Source organism: Bos grunniens, chromosome 21 (genome assembly GCF_055505025.1).
Source record: "Bos grunniens cultivar Pamir isolate PY7600 chromosome 21, Bosgru_T2T1.0, whole genome shotgun sequence".
In the NCBI taxonomy this organism is placed as follows: domain Eukaryota; kingdom Metazoa; phylum Chordata; class Mammalia; order Artiodactyla; family Bovidae; genus Bos; species Bos grunniens.
In genome coordinates this window covers 5,510,311-5,533,024 of record NC_141185.1, presented here as the reverse complement: position 1 = coordinate 5,533,024, position 22,714 = coordinate 5,510,311, and the positions used below count along the sequence as shown (strand labels likewise).

Below are 22,714 nucleotides of genomic sequence, written 5' to 3'. Positions count from 1 at the left end.
GAAGCTTTCCTGACGAACTCTGCTGTGCCAGGTGGCAGCGGGCAGGGAAGGCTGCTGGGTCCTTACCCTCTGCGGGCACTGGGGGTGGCACCTAGGGTGGTCCCCAGGCCCCCACCTCGGCCCTGCCGACTGGCCAGCCATGAGGTCCCTTCTCTAACCGCTTCCCCCAGGGAGGTCAAGTGCCACGACGGTCCCACTAGCTCGGGGTGGAGGGGTCCCTTCCCCACCAGGTACTCCCTAGTCTCCAACATTCCCTGACATCTGTCAGTTCCCTGCTGCACCCCCACACGCTGCTCCGGGTGCAGTGCCTTCCCTGCCCACCTCCACACACACACACAGCCGAGCAGCCCTGCTTCCAACGGCTTCTCCGACAAAGGCGCCCCAGCCCTCTCCACCCCTCCCTCCTGCACGGCTTCTCTACAGCCCTGCTAAGCCTTCTCTACAGCTCTGCTAAGCCGTCCCCCCACCCCCAGCCCTGTCTCTCCCACCTGGGTTTCAGTTTCCGAGCCACAAGGCAAAGCTAGGCCTGTCTGGTCAGTGTGGGAGGCACTGGGGGTTGGGGGGGGAGGGGGAAAGGGCCCAGAGCACCTCCAGGAGTCACGACCCCACCCCCTCACCTGCCTCCCGCTGAACCTGCTCCTGATTCATTGACAAATATTTGCCAAAGCTCCGGGGACGAGCCAGGCCCCAGACCCCGAGGCGGGAGAGGGGGCACAGTGTGTCCCCACGAGGATGTGCCGGGAGATGACGCACACCAGGCCCTGTGACCCTCAGGCGGGAACTCGCAGGACAGAATCGGGATGTGGGTCCAGGATAGTGACTGCAAGTGGTCCTGGGCCCTCTGGGGTGAGGGGAGCGCTCTAAACTCGGTTGTGTAACCTCACTAAAAATCGCTGGACTGTGTCTTTATAATGAGCGAATTTTATGGCATGTAAGTCATGCCTCGTAAAAGTGGGTACAAATTAAAGAATGTGGGTTAGAAGCAGGCCAGGCAGGAGGGCGCGGCACACACATCAGTACAGAGGTCGGAAAGAACGAGAGGGAGGGGCCACGTGAGCCGGAGCCTGCCCACGAGTCACGTGCAGGGACTGGACGGGGGACAGGCTTTTCTCAGGTCCCGGGTGGAGAAGAGGGTGGGACAGAGGTGTGGGGCGTGTCCCCCGGTTAGAGACCTGTCCTAAGCCCAACCCCGGCTGGCCAGGAGACCTTGGGCAGGGCGACTAACCTCCCAGGGTCCCGCCCTGCATTAAAAAAAATGCAAAAAAGATGTAAATGTCTGTAAGATTAAATTTTAAAAAGTGGGGAGGAGGAGAGAAAAGAATGAAAAAAATGTCCTAAGTGAAAAGACAGGGCTTCCTGCTCCCCAGTGGCAAGGATTAAGCTGTATGCCCCGTGCTCCCTGGCACCGCTGTGTGCTAAGTCCCTTCAGTCGTGTCTGACTCTTTGAGACTCTATGGACTGTAGCCCGCCAGGCTCCTCTGTCCATGGGATTCTCCAGGCAAGGACACTGGAGTGGGTTGCCAAGCTCTCCCCCAGGGGATCTTCCCAACCTAGGGACCGAACCCGTGTGTCTTATGTCTCCTGCATTGGCAGGTGGATTCTTTACCACAGCGCCACCTGGGCACTGCTGGAAAGAGGATAAAGCCCCCGGACAGTCCTGGCACGAGCGACTAGAGATGCTGGGGAGCAAGGGTTGGGTAGACTGTGGTGTAGACCACCAGTCCAGCCTGACGCTGTCACCCCCCAAGTATGCTCCTATCTCCCCAGCAACGTGGGCAGCGATGCCTGTTGGCAGCTTGAAATTGGCCACAACGGAAATAGTTACAAACACTGACAAGTGCCAATCTGCAAATCAGGGACTTTTGTTTCCCCCAGAGAGCTAACTGATTGTTTATTTCCAAACAAAATGTGTGTGTGCACGTGTACTATCACGCACAGTTTCTGAGAAAGGGACATTTAGTCTGAGACTTGAAGGAATCCTAGAAGTAGGTGGAGTAGGAAAAAGAATTCAAGCAGAGCAAACAGCGTTTGCAAAAGCCGTGAAATGGGCAGATGGAGGGCTAGCTATATTCCACTGAGTGGTCAGAGAGCAGGAGCGAGGGAGAAAGAGTACCAGAGTACTGGGGTGTCGACACAGAGCAGAGATGAGATTTTTAGGAAGGGAAACCCTTGGAGCAGGGGTCCCCAACCTCTAGGATCTAATGCCTGATGATCTGGGGTGGAGCTGATGTAATAATAGCAGTGAAGTGCACAAGAAATGTCGTGCTCGTGAATCATCCCCAAACCCCACCCCATCCCAGGTCCAGCGAAAAACTGTCTTTCATGAAACTAGTTCCCTGGTACTGAAAAGGTTGGGGACCGCTGCCTTGGAGGATTCGAGCCAGGAAGGACACAGTCAGGTCAAATAGGGTCCTGGGGATCACTTACTATCTGTGTGGCCGTGGACCCAAGCGCCCCTCCCTCCCCAGCCAACTTCGCCGGAGCACAGCATCCCTTCCCTCTGCCCTCACAATGTGATGGCTTGCCCATCATCACAGCCCCTGCCCACTGGCTAATTAGAGGACTCACAGCTCTGGCCAGAGGTGAGCTGGCTCAAGAGGAGGACGCACTGCTCAGGGCAGAAGGGGAGGAGGCGCCTGTTCCCTCTGTGGGATCTCAGAGCCGGGTGGACGCAGGCTGCAGCCCACCTGGCGGACGTGGAGAAGGCGGGTCAAGCAGGATCAGGGGCAGAGAGAACGGCCCTGTGGCCAGCCTGCCCTCCTCTCTTGTGGTCTCCATGAATTCCCTTGAGCTTGTCAGCCAGTTCAGTTCTGGGCTTAACCACTTGCCACTGAGAGAGCCCCAGCAAAGGCTTTTCCTAAGCAAATAAGCCAACAATTGCCAGAGCCTTACTTCCTTGTTTTACTTGGATTATTTTTTGTGTGCCCTTTCATAAATAAAACACAAAAACAAACAAAAAAATCACAAAGCTATTTGTTTTGGAAAAGACAAATTCAAACGCTGCCTCTTACTCCTCTGGGAGTGCCTGGCTTGGGCTCTGATCTCCGACAGGACACAGCCCCACTGGCTCTCTGCTCCTGCCCTCGCAGCTCAGGGAACCTCAGCCCTGGCCTGGGAGGCATGTCTCCTTCATCCAGGCAGGATCTGGAGGTGGACTTTGGTCCTGCACAAAGAGCACTGCAGCTGGCTCTACGCAAGGACTTCCTGGGTTCTGACTCCAGGATTGAGCTTCCCTGGTGGTAAAGAACCCGCCTGCCAATGCAAGTAGATATAAGAGACGTCTGAGTTGGGAAGATCCCCTGGAGAAGGGCATGGTAACTCATCCCAGTATTCTTGCCTGGAGAATCCCATGGACCGAGGTGCCTGGCGGGCCACAGTCCATGGGGTTGTAAAGAGTCAGACAGACTGAAGTGGCTGAAGTCGCTCAGTCGTGTCCGACTCTTTGGGACCCCATAGACTGGGGCCTACCATAGACTCTAGCCTACAGGCTTCTCCATCCATGAGATTTTCCAGGCAAGAGTACCAGAGTGGGTTGCCACTGCCTTTTCCAGGGGATCTTCCCAACCCAGGGATCGAACCAGGGTTCCCGCATTGCAGGCAGACACTTTACCCTCTGAGCCACCAGGGAAGCCCTCCACAAACAAAGCACTACAATTAACCCGTTTAACTCAATCAGACCTCAGTTTCTTCAACAGCTTATTGACTCGCCCAGGGTCACAAAGCTGATGAGTGGGTGTGGTCCTGGCTCACAATCAAGGTCAACAAATCTTCTAGGTCTGGAAACCTGCCTCCAAGAGATAAAAGACCTGAAGGGCTGGAAGGGGAATCCCACTGGAGCACTCTCCCTCAACCCAGGCCGGGAGGGGGCTGTTCCTGCAGGAGGGAGAGCTGAGCTCCAGCGAGTAGGGCAGGCAGGAAGGACTCCGGGGTGGAGGAACAACAATTGCAATGCCTGGGAGGGAGGGAGGAAGACACATTCCAAGTTCGTTAGCTCAAACCTGGCTGTGTGGGGAGGAACCCGCAGCATCCAGTGCAGAGTGGGAATTTGCAAAGAGCCCTGGAGAGTCAGCCCTTGAGAGCTTGTGCTGTCCCCGCCCTGGCCCAAGTCACCGCCCTCTTCTCTAGGTCTTCCAGGGTTCCCAGTCATCCTGTCCAGGATGCTTCCTGGATTGGTTCCAGGGCCCGTGGCTTCTCTCTTCGGAGAGGAATCCTTCTCCACGTCCTGGCATGCTGGGTACCATGCTGGAGCACCTTCTCACTCAACATCTCCTTTTATCCTCATACCCACTCTGCCAGATAGGATGACTGTGCCCATTATGCAGACTGGGGAAGTAAGGCTGCAGTCCAGAGTGTCTGCATCCCTCCAGGCACCTCTGTGGGCCAGGCTACATCCCCCAGCCTTCTCCACCTGGGGCCAGGTGTGCAGTGAGTCCTGTAAGGGGAAGGGGGGGATGGCGGGGACAGCCTGGGGAGGGGAAGGAGACACAGCCCTGCAGGACCCTCTGCGCCACCTGCAGGAAGTTCGCAAGTGCAGCAGACGATGCTGGGGCCACACGCAGTGCAGGGTTATCGCTCACCTCATAGGAGAAAACCACAGACCCACAGACCCACCCAGGGGTCTCCAGGCCCTGGAACCCCAGCAACAGCAGGGCACAGCCCTGCATTAACCACTCAGTGCATCCGGTGTCTGAAAGGTTTAAAAGGAATAGGAAGATACTTCCCTAGTCTTGGGGTGGAGCAGGAAGACACAAAAGAGAAAATTCTAAAGAAACAATCTAATCTATTCAAATGCATTTAAAAAAAAAAGCTCCTGTGATTATAAAGGGAAGGAGATTTGCAATGTATTGTATAAGACTAAGGGTTAAAAACCTCTATACAAAGAGCTCTAACAAGCCAACAAGCAAAACACCAACCCAAGAGAAAGCAAAACACAAATTTAAATGACCGATTAGACATTGAAAGCAATCATCAAATCAAATATTAACGTCATAATGAAATACTGTTGTTTTGTCCACCTGTTTTGCAAAGATTAAAGACTTTTGCCAACTGCAGCTGTGGGTGAGGGTGTGGAACGGTGGCCGACTTTAGGGAGAGGGACCGTGTTCAGCTGGAAGCCGATCCGGCTGCAGAGGCGACTTGGTGGCACCGAGCAGGAGCTGCTCTGCAGGTGCGAGTCCCTGAACCCCTTATCATGGGTAAAGGAACCGTACATTCTGGGTCCTTCTGAGAGACTGATGGAGCCCGCAGGTGGGTGAGTCCACAGGATGGGTGACCATGTAAGTGAAAATGACTTTCCAGGACACTACATAACAGAGAGGGGCCACCGGACATTGGGCTACAAAATAAAGGACAGACTCTGGTAAGCCTTTGTTTGCTGTTTTTAAATAAGTTGTCTCTCGTTCAGCTTTGCTTCCTTCGAGGAGTTCATTCTGCCTTAAAGCCCGGTTTGGGGGCTGGGCTTGGGGCCTCTCGGGCGGGGCCGCCGGGACCTGGCGCTAGGCGCACAGGGGAGCCCAGGGTGCGGCGGACGACAGGTGGCCACGGAGCTGCCTTCGCGGGCGGGGGCGGCGCATCCCTCGCAAAGACAGTCCCTGGGACTGACCTGTGCGCCTCGAGTCCCGGGCGGGGCTCCCGTCCCACAGCCGGGATGGAGTAGCCGAGACGCGCTCCCCCGACGCACGGATCTGGGCTCAGGTCCTCGGGTCCCCGATCTCGGGACAGAGGCAGAGACGCGAAGGGAGTCTCAGACCAGAGCCGGGGACCCTGGGCCGCGGAGGCTGCCGTACGGGGAGTGGAGCCCCCACCCTCCGAAGCAGAGGTCGGGGAAGGCCTGCTGGGCATCCGGGCCGCGCAGGAGCGACGCCTCCCCGGGCTCGGGCTGACCTGGGACACCACACTGCCCCGGGCTGTCCCTACTTGGGGCCCGCGCTCACCGAGCATCTCCTTGCGCCGCTGCGTGTGAGGCTGCTCCGTGTAGACCCACTCGAAGTCGCTGCGGCCCGCCCTGTTGCCCATGGTGGGGCTGGGGGCGCGGCTCTGAGCGCCCAGCTGCTGCGCAGGGCTCGGCTCCGAGGCACCTGTCGTCCTGCGCCGCGCGAGGACCAGTTCAGGGCGCGGGGGCCGGGCCAGGAGCGCCTGGGCCAGCAGGAGGGGCGGGGCCTCGAGCGGGGCGTGGAGCGCCTGGGCCAGCAGGAGGGGCAGGCCCTCGGGGGCGGGGTCTCGGGCTGGGCGAAGGTGAGTCCCCGGGCCTCTGGGTGCCTCAGTTGCCTCGGGTTGGAAAATGGGCTGTTAATGTGACCCCGGGGGAGTCCCTGGACCCCGGGGTGTACGGGGACGCCCGTGTCCCCGGCTTCCCGGAGGCTCCATCGCGGCTGGGCGCCTGTTCTCTCAGCGGCCCAGAGCCACTTGCGCTCCCGCCGCCCCTGCCCCGACGGACCCGCCGGTGAGGAGCGTCCCCCCCGCCCCGTCCCCCGGCCCAGGGCAGGGGTTGGAGGGTAGGGATTAGACGGCTGCGTTGTGCAAGAGAAAAGAAGGGGAGGCTTCCCTGGCGGTCCAGGGGTTGACTCCGCGGTTCCACTGCAGAAGACGTGGAGGCAATCCCGCAAGCCCGCATGCCCCGCCTTGCAGCCAAAGCAAACAAACACAGAAGGAGCTCTGGAAAGGTTCGTCACACCGATCCACCCTGCCCCTACCCACTCCTTTCACGCAATTAGGAAGAGGGCAGGTGATGAGGCGTCTGCAGCTTCAGGGAGATGAGTCAGCCCCATCCCCACCTTCAGGGAAAGCCAGGGACAGGAACAGGGGCACCGACGAGGCCGGTTACAACTCAAGATGATACGTGCCGGACACAGGTAGGTCCTGGTACAGCCAGGGCACAGTCCAGGGGTTTTTGTATTAGGTCTCAAAGGGTGAGTAGGAGTTCAACAGCTAAAGAAGGCCAAGGGCATTGGCGGTAGAGCCAATGGAAGATGCAAAGGCTGGGACTTGGAAGAACCTAAACCTTGTCAGAATGGAGAGTCTGGTCTGGGGGGAGTCGGGGCACAGGACTCATTTTCCTCCTTCCCAGGGATCCCCCCGTCCTCCTCTTGCTCCTTTGGGACTTTGCGTGGTGTGCCTTGTGTACTGGAGCCCGACTTGCAGGAGCTGCCTGGGGAAGCAGACTGACCTGGAAGTCAGAGGCACCACCAAGCAGGCAGGAAACAATGGCGAGCATCGCCCCGGTCTCCTGTGAGTCTGAGGCCAGGGGTGGAGTACATCTGGCAGACCACCCTCAGCCTAGGGCCAGAGGCAGTCCTAGCCTGAGATGGCACGGGAAGCAGCTATGTGGGCACACCGAGGCAGCTGGACACCTGCCCCAGAGTCCAGGGTCGGAAAATGGGCCAGTGCGCAAGCTGGCTTCCTTGTCCCAAAGGGACATGCTTAGAGCCCTGGGTCACCACCACCCCCTGCGCCACCCAACAGTGTCATCTTCTTGGCTTGCACGCCTCTGGGAGCGGAGAGCTCAGCATCTCCCAGGGCAACCTGCTCTGCTCACAGCCAGAGGGAGCCATAGCAGTCATCCCAACAGCAGCCACTTTACCCATGGGTAAACCGAGGTTCAGAGATAAAGAGAGCCTTAGAATAAGCTTCCCTGATGACTCAGACAGTAAAGAATCTTCGTGCAATGCAGGAGACTAGATTCAACCGCTGGGTGGGGAAGATCCCCTGGAGAAGGGAATGGCAACACACTCCAGGGTTCTTGTGTGGACAATTCCATGGACAGAGTAGCCTGGTGGGCTGCAGTTCATAGGGATCGCAAAGACTCGGACACCAGTGAGCAATGAACACTTTTACTTTCTTTCACTTTTCAGAATAAGCAGGAAAGCTGGGACATGCCCCTGATCTTCGACTTTAAAAGCCCAAAGTCGGAATGTCAGCCCCATGTTACAACCAGTGAGATCTGGGTCCCAGCTCTGCCCTCTGGGCACCACCATGCCTGCCAGCTCCCTCTGCCCAGGACAGAGATCAGAAAACCACTCACAGATGGACCCCAGGACTCCGCCTGTCCAGTTGCCACTTGCCCAAAGGCTTCATTTTACAGATGAGAAAATTGAGGCCAAAAAGGGGACAAGTCAAAGGACAGACTGGAGGGAGACCTGGCGGCGTAATAAAAGTTCATGACTTTCAGTCTTGTTCTTGTTCAGTTGCTAAGTCATGTCCAACTCTGTGATCCCATGGGCTGCAGCACGCCAGGGTTGCCTGTCCTTCACCATCTTGTTCAAACTCATGTCTGTTGAGTCAGTGATGCCATCCAACCATCTCATCCTCTGTCATCCCCTTCTCCTCCTGGCTTCAGTCTTTCCCAGCGTCAGGGTCTTTTCAAATGAGTCAGCTCTCTGCATCAGGTGGCCAAAGGATTAGAGCTTCAGCTTCAGCATCAGTCCTTCCAATGAATATTCAGGGTTGATTTCCATTAGGATTGACTGGTTTGATCTCCTTGCTGTTCAAGAGACTCTCTAGAGTCTTCTCCAACACCACAAAAGCATCAGTTCTTCATCACTCAGCCTTATTTATGGTCCAACTCTTACATCCCTACATGACTACTGGAAAAACCATAGCTTTGACTATATGGATCTTTGTTGGCAAAGGGATGTCTCTGCTTTTTAATACGCTGTCTAGGTGTGTATAGCTTTTTTGCCAAGGAGCAAGCATCTTTTAATTTCGTGGCTGGCTGCAGTCACAGTCTGCAGTGATTTTGGAGCCCAAAAATATAAAATCTACCACTCTTTCTACTTTTTCCCCATCTCTTTGTGATGAAATGATGGGACCGGATGACATGACCTTTATTTTTTGAATGTTGAATTTTAAACAAGGTTTTTCCATTCCTGAGTAATCTCCAGTTCCCCGAGGTCAGCTTGGACCACAGAGACTCAGCTTCAAGACGGTGAATGCACTCAGAACACGTGCCCTAGCCTGCTCACCACGTCTCAGTTCCTGGAAATGAAAGAAACTGCATATCTGCTTGCAATGTGGTGTCCTACGTGGGATCCTGATGGGAATTAGGTAAAAACTAAAGGAATCTGAATAAAGTATGGACTTCAGTTGATGACAATGTACTAACATTAAAAATGTTCATTTTTCTTATACATTAGATTATATTAATATCTTATAAAGAGAAGTGGGTGTAGAGGCTATGGAACCATCAATACTATCTTCACAGGTTTTCTGTAAATCTAAACCAGATGTTCGGAGAAGGCAATGGCACCCCACTCCAGTACTCTTGCCTGGAAAATCCCATGGACAGAGGAGCCTGGTAGGCTGCAGTCCATGGGGTCGCTAAGAGTCGGATATGACTGAGCGACTTCACTTTCACTTTTCACTTTCATGCATTGGAGAAGGAAATGGCAACCCACTCCAGTGTTCTTGCCTGGAGAACCCCAGGGGCGGGGGAGCCTGGTGGGCTGCACAGAGTTGGACACGACTGAAGCGACTTAGCAGCAGCAAACCAGATGTTAAGTTTATTTAAAAATGAAGTGTAGGGACCTTGCTGGTGTCCAGTGGTTAGGACTCCTCTCTTCCTCTGCAGGGAAAACAGGTTCAGCCCCTGATCGAGGAACTAAGAGACTGCATGCCACACAGTGTGGCAAATAATAATAATAATAATAATAATAATTAAAATAAAAATGAAGTGTATAAAATATACATATACACATATACCTATACATACCTACATATACAGATACACACATACATATGCATATATATGTGTATGCATATATATGTAATTGTTGTTATTAAATCCCCAACAGCTTTGGAAAACAGAGACTTTTGCGGGTGGTAACTGAAAGAAAGCCAACAAAGCCAGCCACTCTTCCATGACTCCTGCACCTCCTTCAGCCCCCACTTCCTCTAAGCTGGGCGCCAGCCCCAGTAGAGGGGCTCACTGACCCCCAGGAGGGACCCTGACCAGAGGCTCTTGGTCAGGGTGCTCGGCGTCTTCAGCTGCCTGTGAGGAGCAGAAAGCACCTAGGCCCATAAGTCTTAACACAGTGCTTGCTGTCCCAGCAGAAGTCCTCCGCCGCCCCATGTTTGCAGAAAACAGGCCAGAATGCATTCCACACTGCACCTCCCAGCCCTCCCCAAAGCCAGCAGTCTATCAGCCCGTGACTCAGAGCCAGCCAACACCCGAGGGAAATCACCCCATGAAAAAAGGGCAACCAGGGGCTTTCTTGGTGGCTCAGATGGTAAGGAATCTGCCTGCAGTGCGGGAGACCCAGGCTGGATTCCTGGGGCAGGAAGATCCCCTAGAGAAGGGAATGACTACCCACTCAAGTATTCTTGCCTGGAGAATTCCATGGACAGAAAAGACTGGGCTACAATAGGGTCACAAAGAGTCAACACGACTGAGCGACTAACACTTTCACTTTTCACCCCAAGAATGGGAGGAACTTCACACACGGGAAAACAGAGCCAGGTGGGGGAAGAGAACTGGATTGAGGAAAGAGAGTAACGTCTCCCAGGAAACATAAAGGTCTATTCCAACCTGTTAAAATAAATAAACACACAAGAGATGGGTAGGTGCAAATTTTTTCTTTAAAAAGAAGGAAACAAGCAGCAACCAATCTCAGGACTTCCCCCACAGGCCAGTGGTTAAGAATCTCTGTGTCTACTGCAGAGTCCCAGCCCTGGCTGGGGAACTGAAATCTCACATGCCAAACAGCACAGCCACCTGTGGGGAGGGAAACCTCTGTTGAAACGAAGGCAGGTAGAAGAAGAGAACTGAAGAGCAGGAATAGAAACCCGACATCCTCCTAATGAGATTTCTAGAAGGAGAGAGAGAATGACGGAGAGGCGACATTTACCCTTCCCCTGCCTTTTCTTCTTCGAAGAAATAATCTCCCACTGAAATGGTAATGTAATTGTATGTATGGGCGATTCTGCCAGCCTGACATCCACATCATGTGCAAATTTGCTTATTATCTGCTCCCTCCTCCAGAGCGTCTTGCTCCCTGTGGTGCAACTCTTCACCCCTAATGCCCTAAAGAGTTTCTAGCATAGGGGATGACCTTAATAACAATTTGTTAAATGAGAGAAGGAATGAGTCACATCAAACTTGTCATAAATTTCCCCAGAACAAAGGAAAGACGTGAGTTTCAGACTGAAGAGGCCGTCGACAAGAGGAAAGTTTGGTTCAGCCCGTTTGGCAAACTCTGCCACAAAATCCACCGAAGCTCAACCTCCATCATGATGGGGGGGCTTTCACTCCTGGGGACATCGTGCAAAGAAACGGAAATGACATTCACCAAAGATGTGTGCAGAGATGTTCATAGCAGCTTTAGTGGCAGGAGCCCAGTCCTGCAGGCAACCCCAGCCTCCAACCACAGGAGAACAGACAGAGGTCTCAGGGCCAATTCACCCACTGGAAGGTGTGACGAGATCAAACAAGAGCACCGAAACTTACAGCAACGTGTGTCTCGTCTGAGCTTTTGCGTTTTTTGTATTTCTTTTTTTATAATGCTTTTTATTTTATTTTATATTTGATTTACTTATTATGTTTTGGTTGCACTGGGTCTTTGTGGCTGCGCGGATTATTCTCCGATCACAGCGGGCGGGGGCTACTCTTCATGGCAGTGTCCAGGCGTCTCATGGCAGTGGCAGTTCTTGTTGCAGAGCACAGGCTCTAAGCGCGGATTCAACAATTTCAGCTCATGGGCGGGTTCACTGCGGTGCAGCAGCTTCATTGCTCCGAGGCACGTGAAATCTTCCCAGACCAGGGATCGAGCCTGTGTCCCCTACATTAGCAGGTGGGTCCTTATCCACTGTACCACCAGGGGAGTCCCGATTTTCTGTATTTCTGATGTCTTGACATCCTGGGGTATTGCTGACCCTGAAGAGACCACCCTCCAGGGCTGGCCAGTTCCTAAAGATGGTGAAAGCCTAGCCCGGGAGCATGCCTTTCCTATAGGGCCAGTCCAGTGTTGGTCGCTCAGTCGTGGTTGACTCTTTGCAACCCATGGACTGTGGCCTGCCAGGCTCCTCTGTCCATGGGATTCTCCCAGCAAGAATACTGGGGTGGGTTGCCATTTCCTCCTCCAGGGGATCTTCCCAACCCAGGGATCGAACCCGGGTCTCCCGCATTGCAGGCAGACTACAATCTGAGCCACCAGGGAAGCCCCCTTCTTACAGGGCAAACTCACCTATGTGGGGGCCTGCCTGCTCTGTCCTCAGGGCCAGTGTTCCCCTGCCCGGATCACCCCAAGGCCAGATACCAGACAACTCGACATACAACCTGAATGAAACTCTTCAAACGAGGACTTCCCCTGGCGGTCCGATGGTCTAGACTCCAGGCTTCCAATGCACAGATTCAGTTCGTGGTTGGGGAACTAAGATCTCACATGCTGCATGGCACAGCCAAAATATATATTAAAAATAAAATTTAAAGTAGCTTAGAAGTTCTTCAAAGTGGACTTCCCTGGTGGTACAGCCAATGAGAATCCTGCCAATGCAGGGGAAACAGGTTCGAGCCCTGGTCTGGGAAGATCCCACATGCCTCGGATCAACCAAGCCCCGGAGCCACAGCTGCTGAGCCTGTGCTCCAAAGCCCACGAGCCGCGACTGCTGAAGCGAGCCCGCCTGGAGCCCGTGCTCAGCAACAAGAGAAGTCACCGCCATGAGAAGCCTTCACACCACAGGGAAGCATAGCCCCTCCTATGAGAGCAGGCGTGTGGCAAGGAAGACCCAGCGCAGCCAAAAAGAAACAAAAATATTTTTAAAAAATTATTCAAACTAACTAACCCGAAGCATGCTGACCACGCCTCACCCGTTCCTTCCTGGAAACCACAATAAAGGCTCCTGCCCTGCTTCGGGCTCACACCCTCTGCTCTCGAACTTGCCCTGGTGGCCCGCCCCCGCTCTTGCAAGCTATGCAGGACGGACTGTCTCATTCAGGGCAGTGGCTCCCTGATCTGCTGGCTTCACCAAACCTGAATGACGATAAAACCTACATTTTGAAGCGGGGTGGTTGGGCCTCCGATGGAAGGAGGTGCTCTTGGCGGACTCACTGGTCCCACCAGACGGCAGGGGCTGCCCGGGAGCGTGGCGCCACCTGCTGGCAAACTTGCGTCGGTGTCGCTGCTGTTCTGAGTCTGAACCCTTACTTGCCCAGAGGCCAGAGGACGTTCCCCGGGGTCCCCCTTTTTCATGATTAACCAGCTAAGTTTCCAAAGGCCCCCAAGTGCTGTGGCCTAAAATACAGAGATGTGACTTCCCTCGAAGTGCTGTGGCCGGGGCCCCAACCTGGCAGCCCTGATGCGTGTGGGCAAACCAAGCTGCCCTGGAGGGTCCCCTGCCTTTCAGCCTGGCCCTCAGAGCAGGGGAGGCCTCTTCAGAATCACCCTGCCAGCACACCCACCCCAGGGACCATGACACCCTGCAGGGCCTTGGGGAAGGGCCGTGGCTGTGTGGTTTGCCTTGCTGCAATTTCCCCCTGACCCAGAAGAATCGGAGGGACCACACTGGTGGAGATATGGGAGGAAGGGGAGGGGATCCCCAAAGAACCATCCCAGGCAGGGGCTGCAGCCTTGAGGGTGACCACTGGGCCCTTGTTCCTGCCCCTCCTTATTCCTATCAGCCCAAACCAGAAACTAAAAATCACAGAATGAACCAGAATAAAAGCCTCAAAGAAAAGAAAAGGAGGAGTGGTAGAGAAGAGGGGGAAAAAAGGAAGAAAGGCAGCAAAAGGTGAATACATAAATTATATATTTTATACATATCTATAAAATATATAATAATTTTTTCATAAAGTATATATATATTAAATATTTTAATAATTTATAAAATATATAATAATTTTTACATATATACTTAAATTAAAAGTCATAGTTTCACCCAACTGGAGGTACAAAATTTAGAAAGCAATAAATTATATATTTATTTATATATATATATAACTATATATATATATATAACTATACTATAATATATATATAATATATACTATATATATATAACTATATAATATATATATAACTATACTAACAAAAACACCACAGAATTTATCTAACAAAAAGATTTAAAACACACCAGTTAGCTTTTGTGCTGCTATAATCCAGTGTTCTTGCCTGGGAAATCCCATGGACAGAGGAGACTGGCGGGCTATAGCCCACAGGGTCACAAAGAGTCGGACATGACTTAACGACTGAGCATGCATGCATGATTCTATTATATATGTTCTAAGTTACTGGAGTGGGTAGCCATTCCCTTCTCCAGGGGATCTGCCCAACCCAGGGATCGAACTCAGGTGTTCCGCATTTCAGGCAGATTCTTTACTGTCTGAGCCACCATGGAAGCCCAAGAATACTGGAGTGGGTAGCCTATCCCTTCTCTAGCAGATCTTCCTGACCCAGGAATTGAACCTGGGTCTCCTGTATATTGCAGGCAGATTCTTTACCAGCTGAGCTACCAGAGAAGCCCCAGGTTCTGAATTAGCTTTAGTACTTGCTATTGAGAGAGTCATTTCCTAGGCAGGTTGATAAGGAGTCTAGGGGTCCCCAAGGAGAGAGGGGTCTGGAATTCTCGAGGAGGAAGGACAAACTTTTTTTCTTTCTCCACATTCCTTAGGATTATATAATAATAATGTATCTTGCCTAAGGACAGTCTTTGGATTCAACCTTCTGTTACCTTAAAATGTTAATTATGGGAGTAGACCTGGTCTTTACAAGGATGTATCTTGCCTGAGGACAGTGTTATCTTAAAATGTAAATTATGGGAGTAGGTTTGATGAGGTCTTTACAACCTCCAGACATTCTTTGGATTATATAACCTCATTGTTAACACTAGCAGGCGGGTACTCTTTCTACCCCCTTCTGATGCCTATATCAGAAGCTTTCTCTTATCTCCTTTATACTTTAATAAAACTTTATTTCACAAAAGCTCTGAGTGATCAAGCCTCGTCTCTGGCCCCGGATTGAATTCTTCTCCTCCGGGGGCCAAGAATCCCGGTGTATTCGCGTGATTCAACAACAACCTTTCACTATTAATAACATCACCCCCTGAGAAAACTTCATGGACTTACTACTGGGGCTCAAAAGATTGTCATACCTGGGGATCCCACCAACTTTGAGCACTGTGACCCCTATAATCTTAGGGAAGAAACTGAATATAAAATAGAGAGGAGATAGACATAATTCACTTTAACACTAGCCTTATGTAAACTTCCCATGGTCATAGTACTCTTTGCTCTAAAATATCCCATATTGGGCAAAGATGCTCTAACATTATGAATAATAAAATAAAATTAAAATAAGTCTTTTGTATCTACAAACTGATTTTATAAAATGGGAACCCACAGACCTTCAATTAAAATACTTAATATGACCCAATGCAAGTTAGAGCAGACTTTATTTTTTCAGTTCAGTTCAGTCGCTCACTTGTATCCAACTCTTTGCGACCCCATGAACTGCAGCACGCCAAGCCTCCCTGTCCATCACCAACTCCCGGAGTCCACCCAAACTCATGTCCATTGAGTTGGTGATGCCATCCAACCATCTTATCCTCTGTCGTCTCCTTCTCCTCCTGCCCTCAATCTTTCCCAGCATCAGGGTCTTTTCCAATGAGTCAGCTCTTCGCATCAGGTGGCCAAAGTATTGGAGTTTCAGCTTCAACCTCAGTCCTTCCAATGAACATCCAGGACTGATCTCCTTTAGCACGGACTGGTTGGATCTCCTTGTAGTCCAAGGGACTCTCAAGAGTCTTATCCAACACCACAGGTCAAAAGCATCAATTCTTCGGTGCTCAGCTTTCTTTGGAGTCCAACTCTCACATCCATACATGACCACTGGAAAAACCATAGCCTTGACCAAACGGACCTTTGTTGACAAAGTAATGTCTCTGCTTTTCAATATGCTGTCTAGGTTGGTCATAGCTTTTCTTCCAAGGAGCAAGCGTCTTTTAATTTCATAGCTGCAGTCACCATCTGCAGTGCTTTTGGAGCCCAGAAAAATAAAGTCAGCCACTGTTTCCACTGTTTCCCCATGTATTTGCTATGAAGTGATGGGACCGGATGCCATGATCTTAGTTTTCTGAATGTTGAGCTTTAAGCCAACTTTTCACTCTCCTCTTTCACTTTGATCAAGAAGCTCTTTCGTTCTTCCTCACTTTCTGCCATAAGGGTGGTGTCATCTGCATATCTGATATCTCATGTACTTAAGCAAGTCATGGACAAGTGTCAGCTCATTATTATGATAAATGAGCTCAAATTAAATTACCTTTTATTTATGGTGCATATAAAACATTCCTAACAGCCTTTTAAACTGAACTTTGTTTGACAAAAATTTAAATTAACGAGAAGAATTATTAAAGCTTGTGCTTCTTCCAGCCCAGCGTTTCTCATGATGTACTCTGCATATAAGTTAAATAAGCAGGGTGACAATATACAGCCTTGATGTACTCCTTTTCCTATTTGGAACAAGTATGTTGTTCCATGTCCAGTTCTAACTGTTGCTTCCTGAACTGCATACAGGTTTCTCAAGAGGCAGCTCCAAAATCACTGCAGATGGTGACTGCAGCCATGAAATCAAGACACTTGCTCCTTGGAAGAAAAGCTATGACCAACCTAGACAGCATATTAAAAAGCAGAGACATTACTTGGCCAACAAAAGTCTGTCTAGTCAAAGCTATGGTTTTTCCAGTAGTCTTGTACGGCAATATGAGAGTTGGACCATAAAGAAAGCTGAGTGCCGAAGAATTGATGCTTCTGAACTATGGTGTTGGAGAAGACTCTTGAGAGTCCCTTGGACTGCAAAGAGATCCAGCCAAATAAATACATAAATATTAAAAAAGAAAGAAAGAAAGAGTTCCAGCATAGAGTCAGAACGGGCTTCTCCCTGCAAGAGAGAAGCCCTCCAGCTGCCGAGCAGGACCATGACAACTGCCTCTTCCTCTTGATCACACACACCAGTCCCGCTCACCTCCTTCACAGAGACTTTATCTCCCGTCAGCTCATGCCCCTAGTAACGTGACTGCCCCCCAAACACTGAGACTGTATTGTTAAAAAACAGACAACAGCAGCAAAACATACGCACCTCTCGTATTTTTAACACACTCTAGAATTCCACGGAGATATCGTTAGAGATGCTGGGAATTTCAGATCTGTTTTATTGGGTGTTATTGTTGTTCAGTTGCCAAGTCGTGTCCGACTCTTTGTGACCCCACGGACTGCAGCCCACCAGGCTCCTCTGTCCATGGGAATCTCCAGGCAAGAATACTGGAGTAGGTTGCCAGGCCCCCCTCCAGGAGATGTTCTCGACCCAGGGATGGAACCCAAGTCTCTTATGTCTCCTGCATTGGCAGGCGGGTTCTTTCCCGCTGGCGCCACCTGGGAAGCCCATGCTATCCCCTCCCCTTCCCCAAAGTAGCCGGAATATTCCCTCCACTCATTAGCCCAGGGAATTACCCACCCCTATTAAAAACTAACCCCATCCCCCAGGACTGTTCTCACCTTCTGAAATGGCCCACACTCTGTCTGTGGAGTGTGTTTCTCTCTGCATAAATCCACTTCTCACCTATCACTTTGTCTTTCACTGGATTCTTTCTGCGATGAGACATCAAGAAGCTGAACTTCATTAAGTACTAAGGCCAGGGGTATGACCTCAGTTAAAAGACCATGTTCAAGTCCCAGTCAGGATTACACGGTTTCAGGACACCTAATACTTGCTACCTGTGTCCTTTCCTTCCTATTCTCACAATAAAATATTTTCCATGCTGTTTAGGGAAATGTATGCCCTACTCTAAAAGCCTCCTCTATCATCACCCCCAAGGAGACCTTAAAATGGCGTCACAACATCACGGGGCCGGTTGTATTATTCACAGCTATTTGTTTTCCATACTTCTGATGCTCTGACATCTTGGGGCCCTGTTGACATTGAAAAGACTACCCCTGCCACGATAGCCAGTTCCTGTGCTGAGTTGCTTCAGTCGTGTCCGACTCTTTGCAACCCCATGGACTGTAGCCCGCCAGGCTCCTCTGTCCATGGAATTCTCCAGGCATGAATACTGGAGTGGGTTGTCACGCCCTCCTCCAGGGGATCTTCCTGACCTAGGGATTGAACCAGCATCTCTCGCATCTCCTCATTAGCAGATGAGTGCTTTACCACTAGCGCCACCTGGGAAGCCCGTTCCTGGAGATAATAAACTGGGCAAGGATGTGGGGCAACAGAAGCTGGTACGTTCATACAGTTTAGTTCAGTCGCTCAGTCGTGTCCGACTCTGCGACCCCATGGACTGCAGCCCGCCAGGCCTCCCTGTCCATCACCAACTCCCAGAGCCTACCCAGACTCATGTCATCTTTGAGTGTCCTATCTTTTTGCCTTTTCATACTGTTGATGGGGTTCTCAAGGCAAGAATACTGAAGTGGTTTGCCATTCCCTTCTCCAGTGGACCCCATTCTGTCGGACCTCTCCACCATGACCCGTCCATCCTGGGTGGCCCCACACGGCATGGCCTAGTTTCATTGGGTAGACAAGGCTGTGGAGGAGGAGGGTTCGATCCCAGGTCGGATACCAGGACCCCACACTTCTCGGGACCACTCAGCCCACAAGCCACAGTGACTGAGCCTGCACCACAACTACAGAGAAGCCCCCAGACCACAAGGAAAGACCTTGCAAACCACAACGAAGACCCCGAATGCCGTAACGAGACCCAGTGCAGCCAAAAATAAGATTAAACAAAAGGAACTGTGGTCCAGTTGATAGTTTCCCATGGGGACAGGTGTTAACAATTCTAGAACCACTCTAGAGGTATCCTGGAATTGAACAATTAAGAAAATAGGTGGCCGAGGGTGAGAGCCAGGTTTCTTGCTGTTGGAGTGGGAGGTTGAGATAAACAAGGGCAAGAGGCTGTAACATTCCATGCAGTAACTGATTTCAATCAGTCTAAACTTACGTTTAGCTTAACATAGACACAAATAGATCGCCTTGCTTTGTTAGCTGAGAACACCTAGTATTAACAAGAACACAGCAGTAACTATGATCACAGTTGATTTTGATTTCTAATATCCTTCTCCAGTAAAAGAATTGGTGCTCTTTGGAGAAAAGGCAGATGGTAAGATTAGGGTGCAGAGAAGGCAATGGCACCCCACTCCAGTGCTCTTGCCTGGAAAATCCCATGGACGGAGGAGCCTGGTAGGCTGCAGTCCATGGGGTCACTAAGAGTTGGACACGACTGAGCGGCTTCACTTTCACTTCTCACTTTCATGCACTGGAGAAGGAAATGGCAACCCACTCCAGTGTTCTTGCCTGGAGAATCCCAGGGATGGGGGAGCCTGGTGGCCTGCTGTCTCTGGGGTCACACAGAGTCAGACATGACTGAAGTGACTTAGCAGCAGCAGCAGCAGCAAGACTAGGGTAAGAACTATACAAAATGAACCGAGATCACCCTGAAGTTACAGAAAGTAAGGAAGTGCTCAACACACACACCCATACACACACAGCACAGTGACGGGGCATGACAGAGACCCAGGAGCCACTTGCAGGAGTTCCCAATGGCCAAGTGTAGAGAATTTGAGTAACAAAATAAAGTAGCATTGACCATTAGAGAAATGCAAATCAAAACTACAATGAGGTATCACCTCACACTGTTCAGAACGGCCATCATCAGAAAGCCCACAAATAACAAATGCCGGAGAGGGTGCGGAGGAAAGGGAAGCCCCCCACATTGTTAGTGGGAATGTAAATTGGTGCAGCCGCTGTGGAAAACGGTATGGAAGCTCCTTAAATAATTAAACTTGGAGTTAAAAAAAAAAAACAACTTGGAGTTACTATATGACCCAGCAATCCCACTCTGGGGCATAGATCCAGAAAAGATGAAAATTCTAATTGCACTCCAGTATTCACAGCATCACTGTTTACAGTTGCCAGGACATGGGGGCACCCTAACTGTCCATTGACAGATGAATGCATAAAGATGTGGTATACATTAATATGTACAACGGAACATTACTCTGTCATAAAATAGAAAAAGAATCATGCCATTTGCAGCAACGTGGATGGACCCAGAGATTATCTACTAAGTGAAGCAGAGAAAGACAAATTACGTATGATACCGCTTATACGTGGGGTCTGAAATACGATATAAACGGACTTGTTTACAAACAGACCCAGAGAAAATAAACTTACGGCTACCAAAGCGGGAAGGGAGTGAGGGAGAGAGAAGTTAGAAGTTTGGGATTAGCGGATACAAACTACTATACATAAAACAAAGAACAATGTCCTACTGTATAGCACCGGGCACTATATCCAATATCCTGTAATCAACTATTATGGAAGAGAATCTTAAAAAGAATATATATACGTTCTTTTTCACTGTGCTATACACCAGACACTAACAAACGCTGTAAATCAACTATATTTCAGAAGAAGAAAGAAAAACAAAACGGCATTGGATTGTAGCCCACGGCATTAAATAAATACCCATGCATCCATATTGCTATGAATAAATGATTAAGGAAGTAACTAAATGGAGAAGAGACAAATCTCCCATGCGGAAGAATTCCAAGGAGTTTAGAATTCCTTGAGGATGCCCCACCCTCAGGGACAACCCCGAACTCCTCAAGTGTGGGCTGTACCATGACTTCCTTCCAAAGAGGACAGCACGGGAGGGGAGGGGAAGAGTCAGTTCAGGAGGAGATGCCCGACAGACACACCCCGGCCAGGCGATCGAGGTCAAATCAGCAGCGATGGACCTCGCTGCTTGCATGTGCCCTTGATGTGAGGAAATGACATTTCACCTCTGCGGTCTTGCTCCCAAACCTATAACTCGAGTCTAATCATGAGAAAAATGTCGGATAAACCCCAGCTGAGAAATGTGGTATTAATACAAAATGCCTGACTTTACTTAAAAGTGCCGAGGGGACTGGCCCGTGTGATCCAGTAGTTAAGGCTTCGCCTTCCGATGCAGAGGGGCAGGTTCAATCTCTGGTTGGAGAGGTAAGATCTCACATCCCCACAGCCAAAAATCAAACATAAAACTGAAACAATATTGTGACAATTTCCATAAAGACTTTAAACATGGTCCACATTTTAAAAAAAAAATTGCCGAGACCATCAGAAACAAGCAAAGTCTAAGAAACTGTCACGGCCAAGAGGAGCCTGAAGACACATGACAGCTGAACATAATGTGGTGTCCTGGAAGGAATTCTGGAACAGAAAAAATGACATCGGGGGACTTCCCTGGTGGCCCAGTGGCTAAGACTCCAGGCTCCCAATGCAGGGGGTCCGTTTCCATCCCTGGTCAGGGAACTAGATCCCAGATGCAGCAACTGAGAGTTTACCTGTTGTAACTCAGACCCAGTGCAGCCAAATAAAAAAAAAAAAAAAATGACATCGGGGAAAAATAGAGGAAATCTGCATAAGGTACGCATTCCAGTTAGTAATTAAGTTTCGCTGTGTGATCACTAATCGTAACGAATCTACCACATTAACGAGCATGACTACAGGAGATCTGGGCTCTCCTCCCAGTAACTGTAAATCTAAAATTGTTCTACAATTTTTAAAGTTTATTTAGAACAAAATACACAAAAGCATACAGACTGTATGTTTCCACTGACGTGACGTTCAGTAGGCAAAACCAAGCTTCCCAGGTGGCTCAGTGGTTAAGAATCCACCTGCGAATGAAGCAGACACGGGTGTGATCCCTGATCTGGGAAGATGCCGTATGCTGTGGGGCATACGCCCATGCACCAGAACCATTGAGCCTGAGGGCCCTCGAGCCCGTGCTCCCCAACAAGAGGAGCCCCCGAAACGAGGAGCTCACACTCCACAATGACGAGCAGCCCCCATTCGCCGCAACTAGAGAAAAGCCTGCGCGCCCAGCAAAGACCCAGCACAGCCAAAAATGAATGAATAAAATCATAAATTTAAAAAAGAGAATAGGCAGAACCAATCAGTGGGGTTGGTGGTCAGAATAGCGGCTTCCTTTGGGGGTGCCAGGGAGCCCAATGGAGGCCGGAAGTCGTGGTCAGCATTTGGACCAGGTGGGGGTTACACAGGTGTAGACAAATGTGAAAATTCCTGGAGCCGTACTCCGAAAACGTTTGCATTTAATATATGTCACATTTGAATTAAAAAGTGAACAAAAGAGGAAATAGTTACAACAGAAAAGCCAGACATCACCATCAAGAAATTTCTGAACACTCACGACAAAGAGAAAAATGCCAAAAGCATCCAAGAAGAGATAGAAGAGATACTGCCTGTAAAAGAACACGAGTCAGCCTGGCCACAGACTGCTCAGCAACGCTGTGCAGAGGAAGTCCTGGAACGGCTGCCGTGCCCACCCTTTCGGGCCTCTCCCACCTCGGGGCACCCCCCCGCCCAACCAGCGGGCTCAGACCAGGCCAGCTCTGCCCACACAGCTAAGTCTGAGCCCCTCCTCCGGCCACCCCCCAATGCCACCCCCGACCCCGTGTCCCCCGTCTCTCACCTCACGTGCCTTCCCCATCTCTCTCCAAACCCCTCACGCCAAGTCCAAGAGTCACCTCCTCCAGAAGCTGCTAGATCTGTGAGCCTGAGCTGGAGGCTCACCTCTCTTGCACCCACCCCCCGCAGCAGTGGTCACGATAGAGTAGAAAAGACCTTTGTATTCGATTACAAGTTAATTGGGGCTTCTCAGGTGGCGCTAGAGGTCAAGAACCCGCCTGCCAAGGCAGGAAATATAAGAGATGCAGTTTCTATCCCTGGGTCAG

The 22,714-nt window shown here is 50.7% G+C and overlaps 1 protein-coding gene and 1 long non-coding RNA gene across 4 annotated transcripts in view; one reads left to right on the top strand and one right to left on the bottom strand.

Annotated features, from left to right (window-relative positions):
• Positions 1-22,714, bottom strand: part of DEGS2 (delta 4-desaturase, sphingolipid 2) — a 53,271-nt gene that overhangs the window by 15,001 nt on the left and 15,556 nt on the right. For 2 of the 3 annotated variants that reach the window (XM_086362966.1, XM_086362967.1), the window contains exon 1: positions 5,934-6,113. The exons of the other annotated variant lie outside the window; for it this stretch is intronic. Coding sequence is in view for 1 of the 2 variants with exons in the window: in XM_086362967.1 (XP_086219093.1) it covers positions 5,934-6,015 (82 nt within the window). In the remaining variant the exon portion in view is untranslated. Of the gene's footprint in view, positions 1-5,933; positions 6,114-22,714 lie in introns of those variants that run through there. 3 annotated transcript variants of the gene reach the window in all.
• On the top strand, positions 6,324-7,195 carry LOC147349008 (uncharacterized). The gene is made up of 3 exons (XR_015149426.1): positions 6,324-6,442; positions 6,583-6,662; positions 7,067-7,195. It is a non-coding gene; the product is annotated as an uncharacterized LOC147349008 (long non-coding RNA).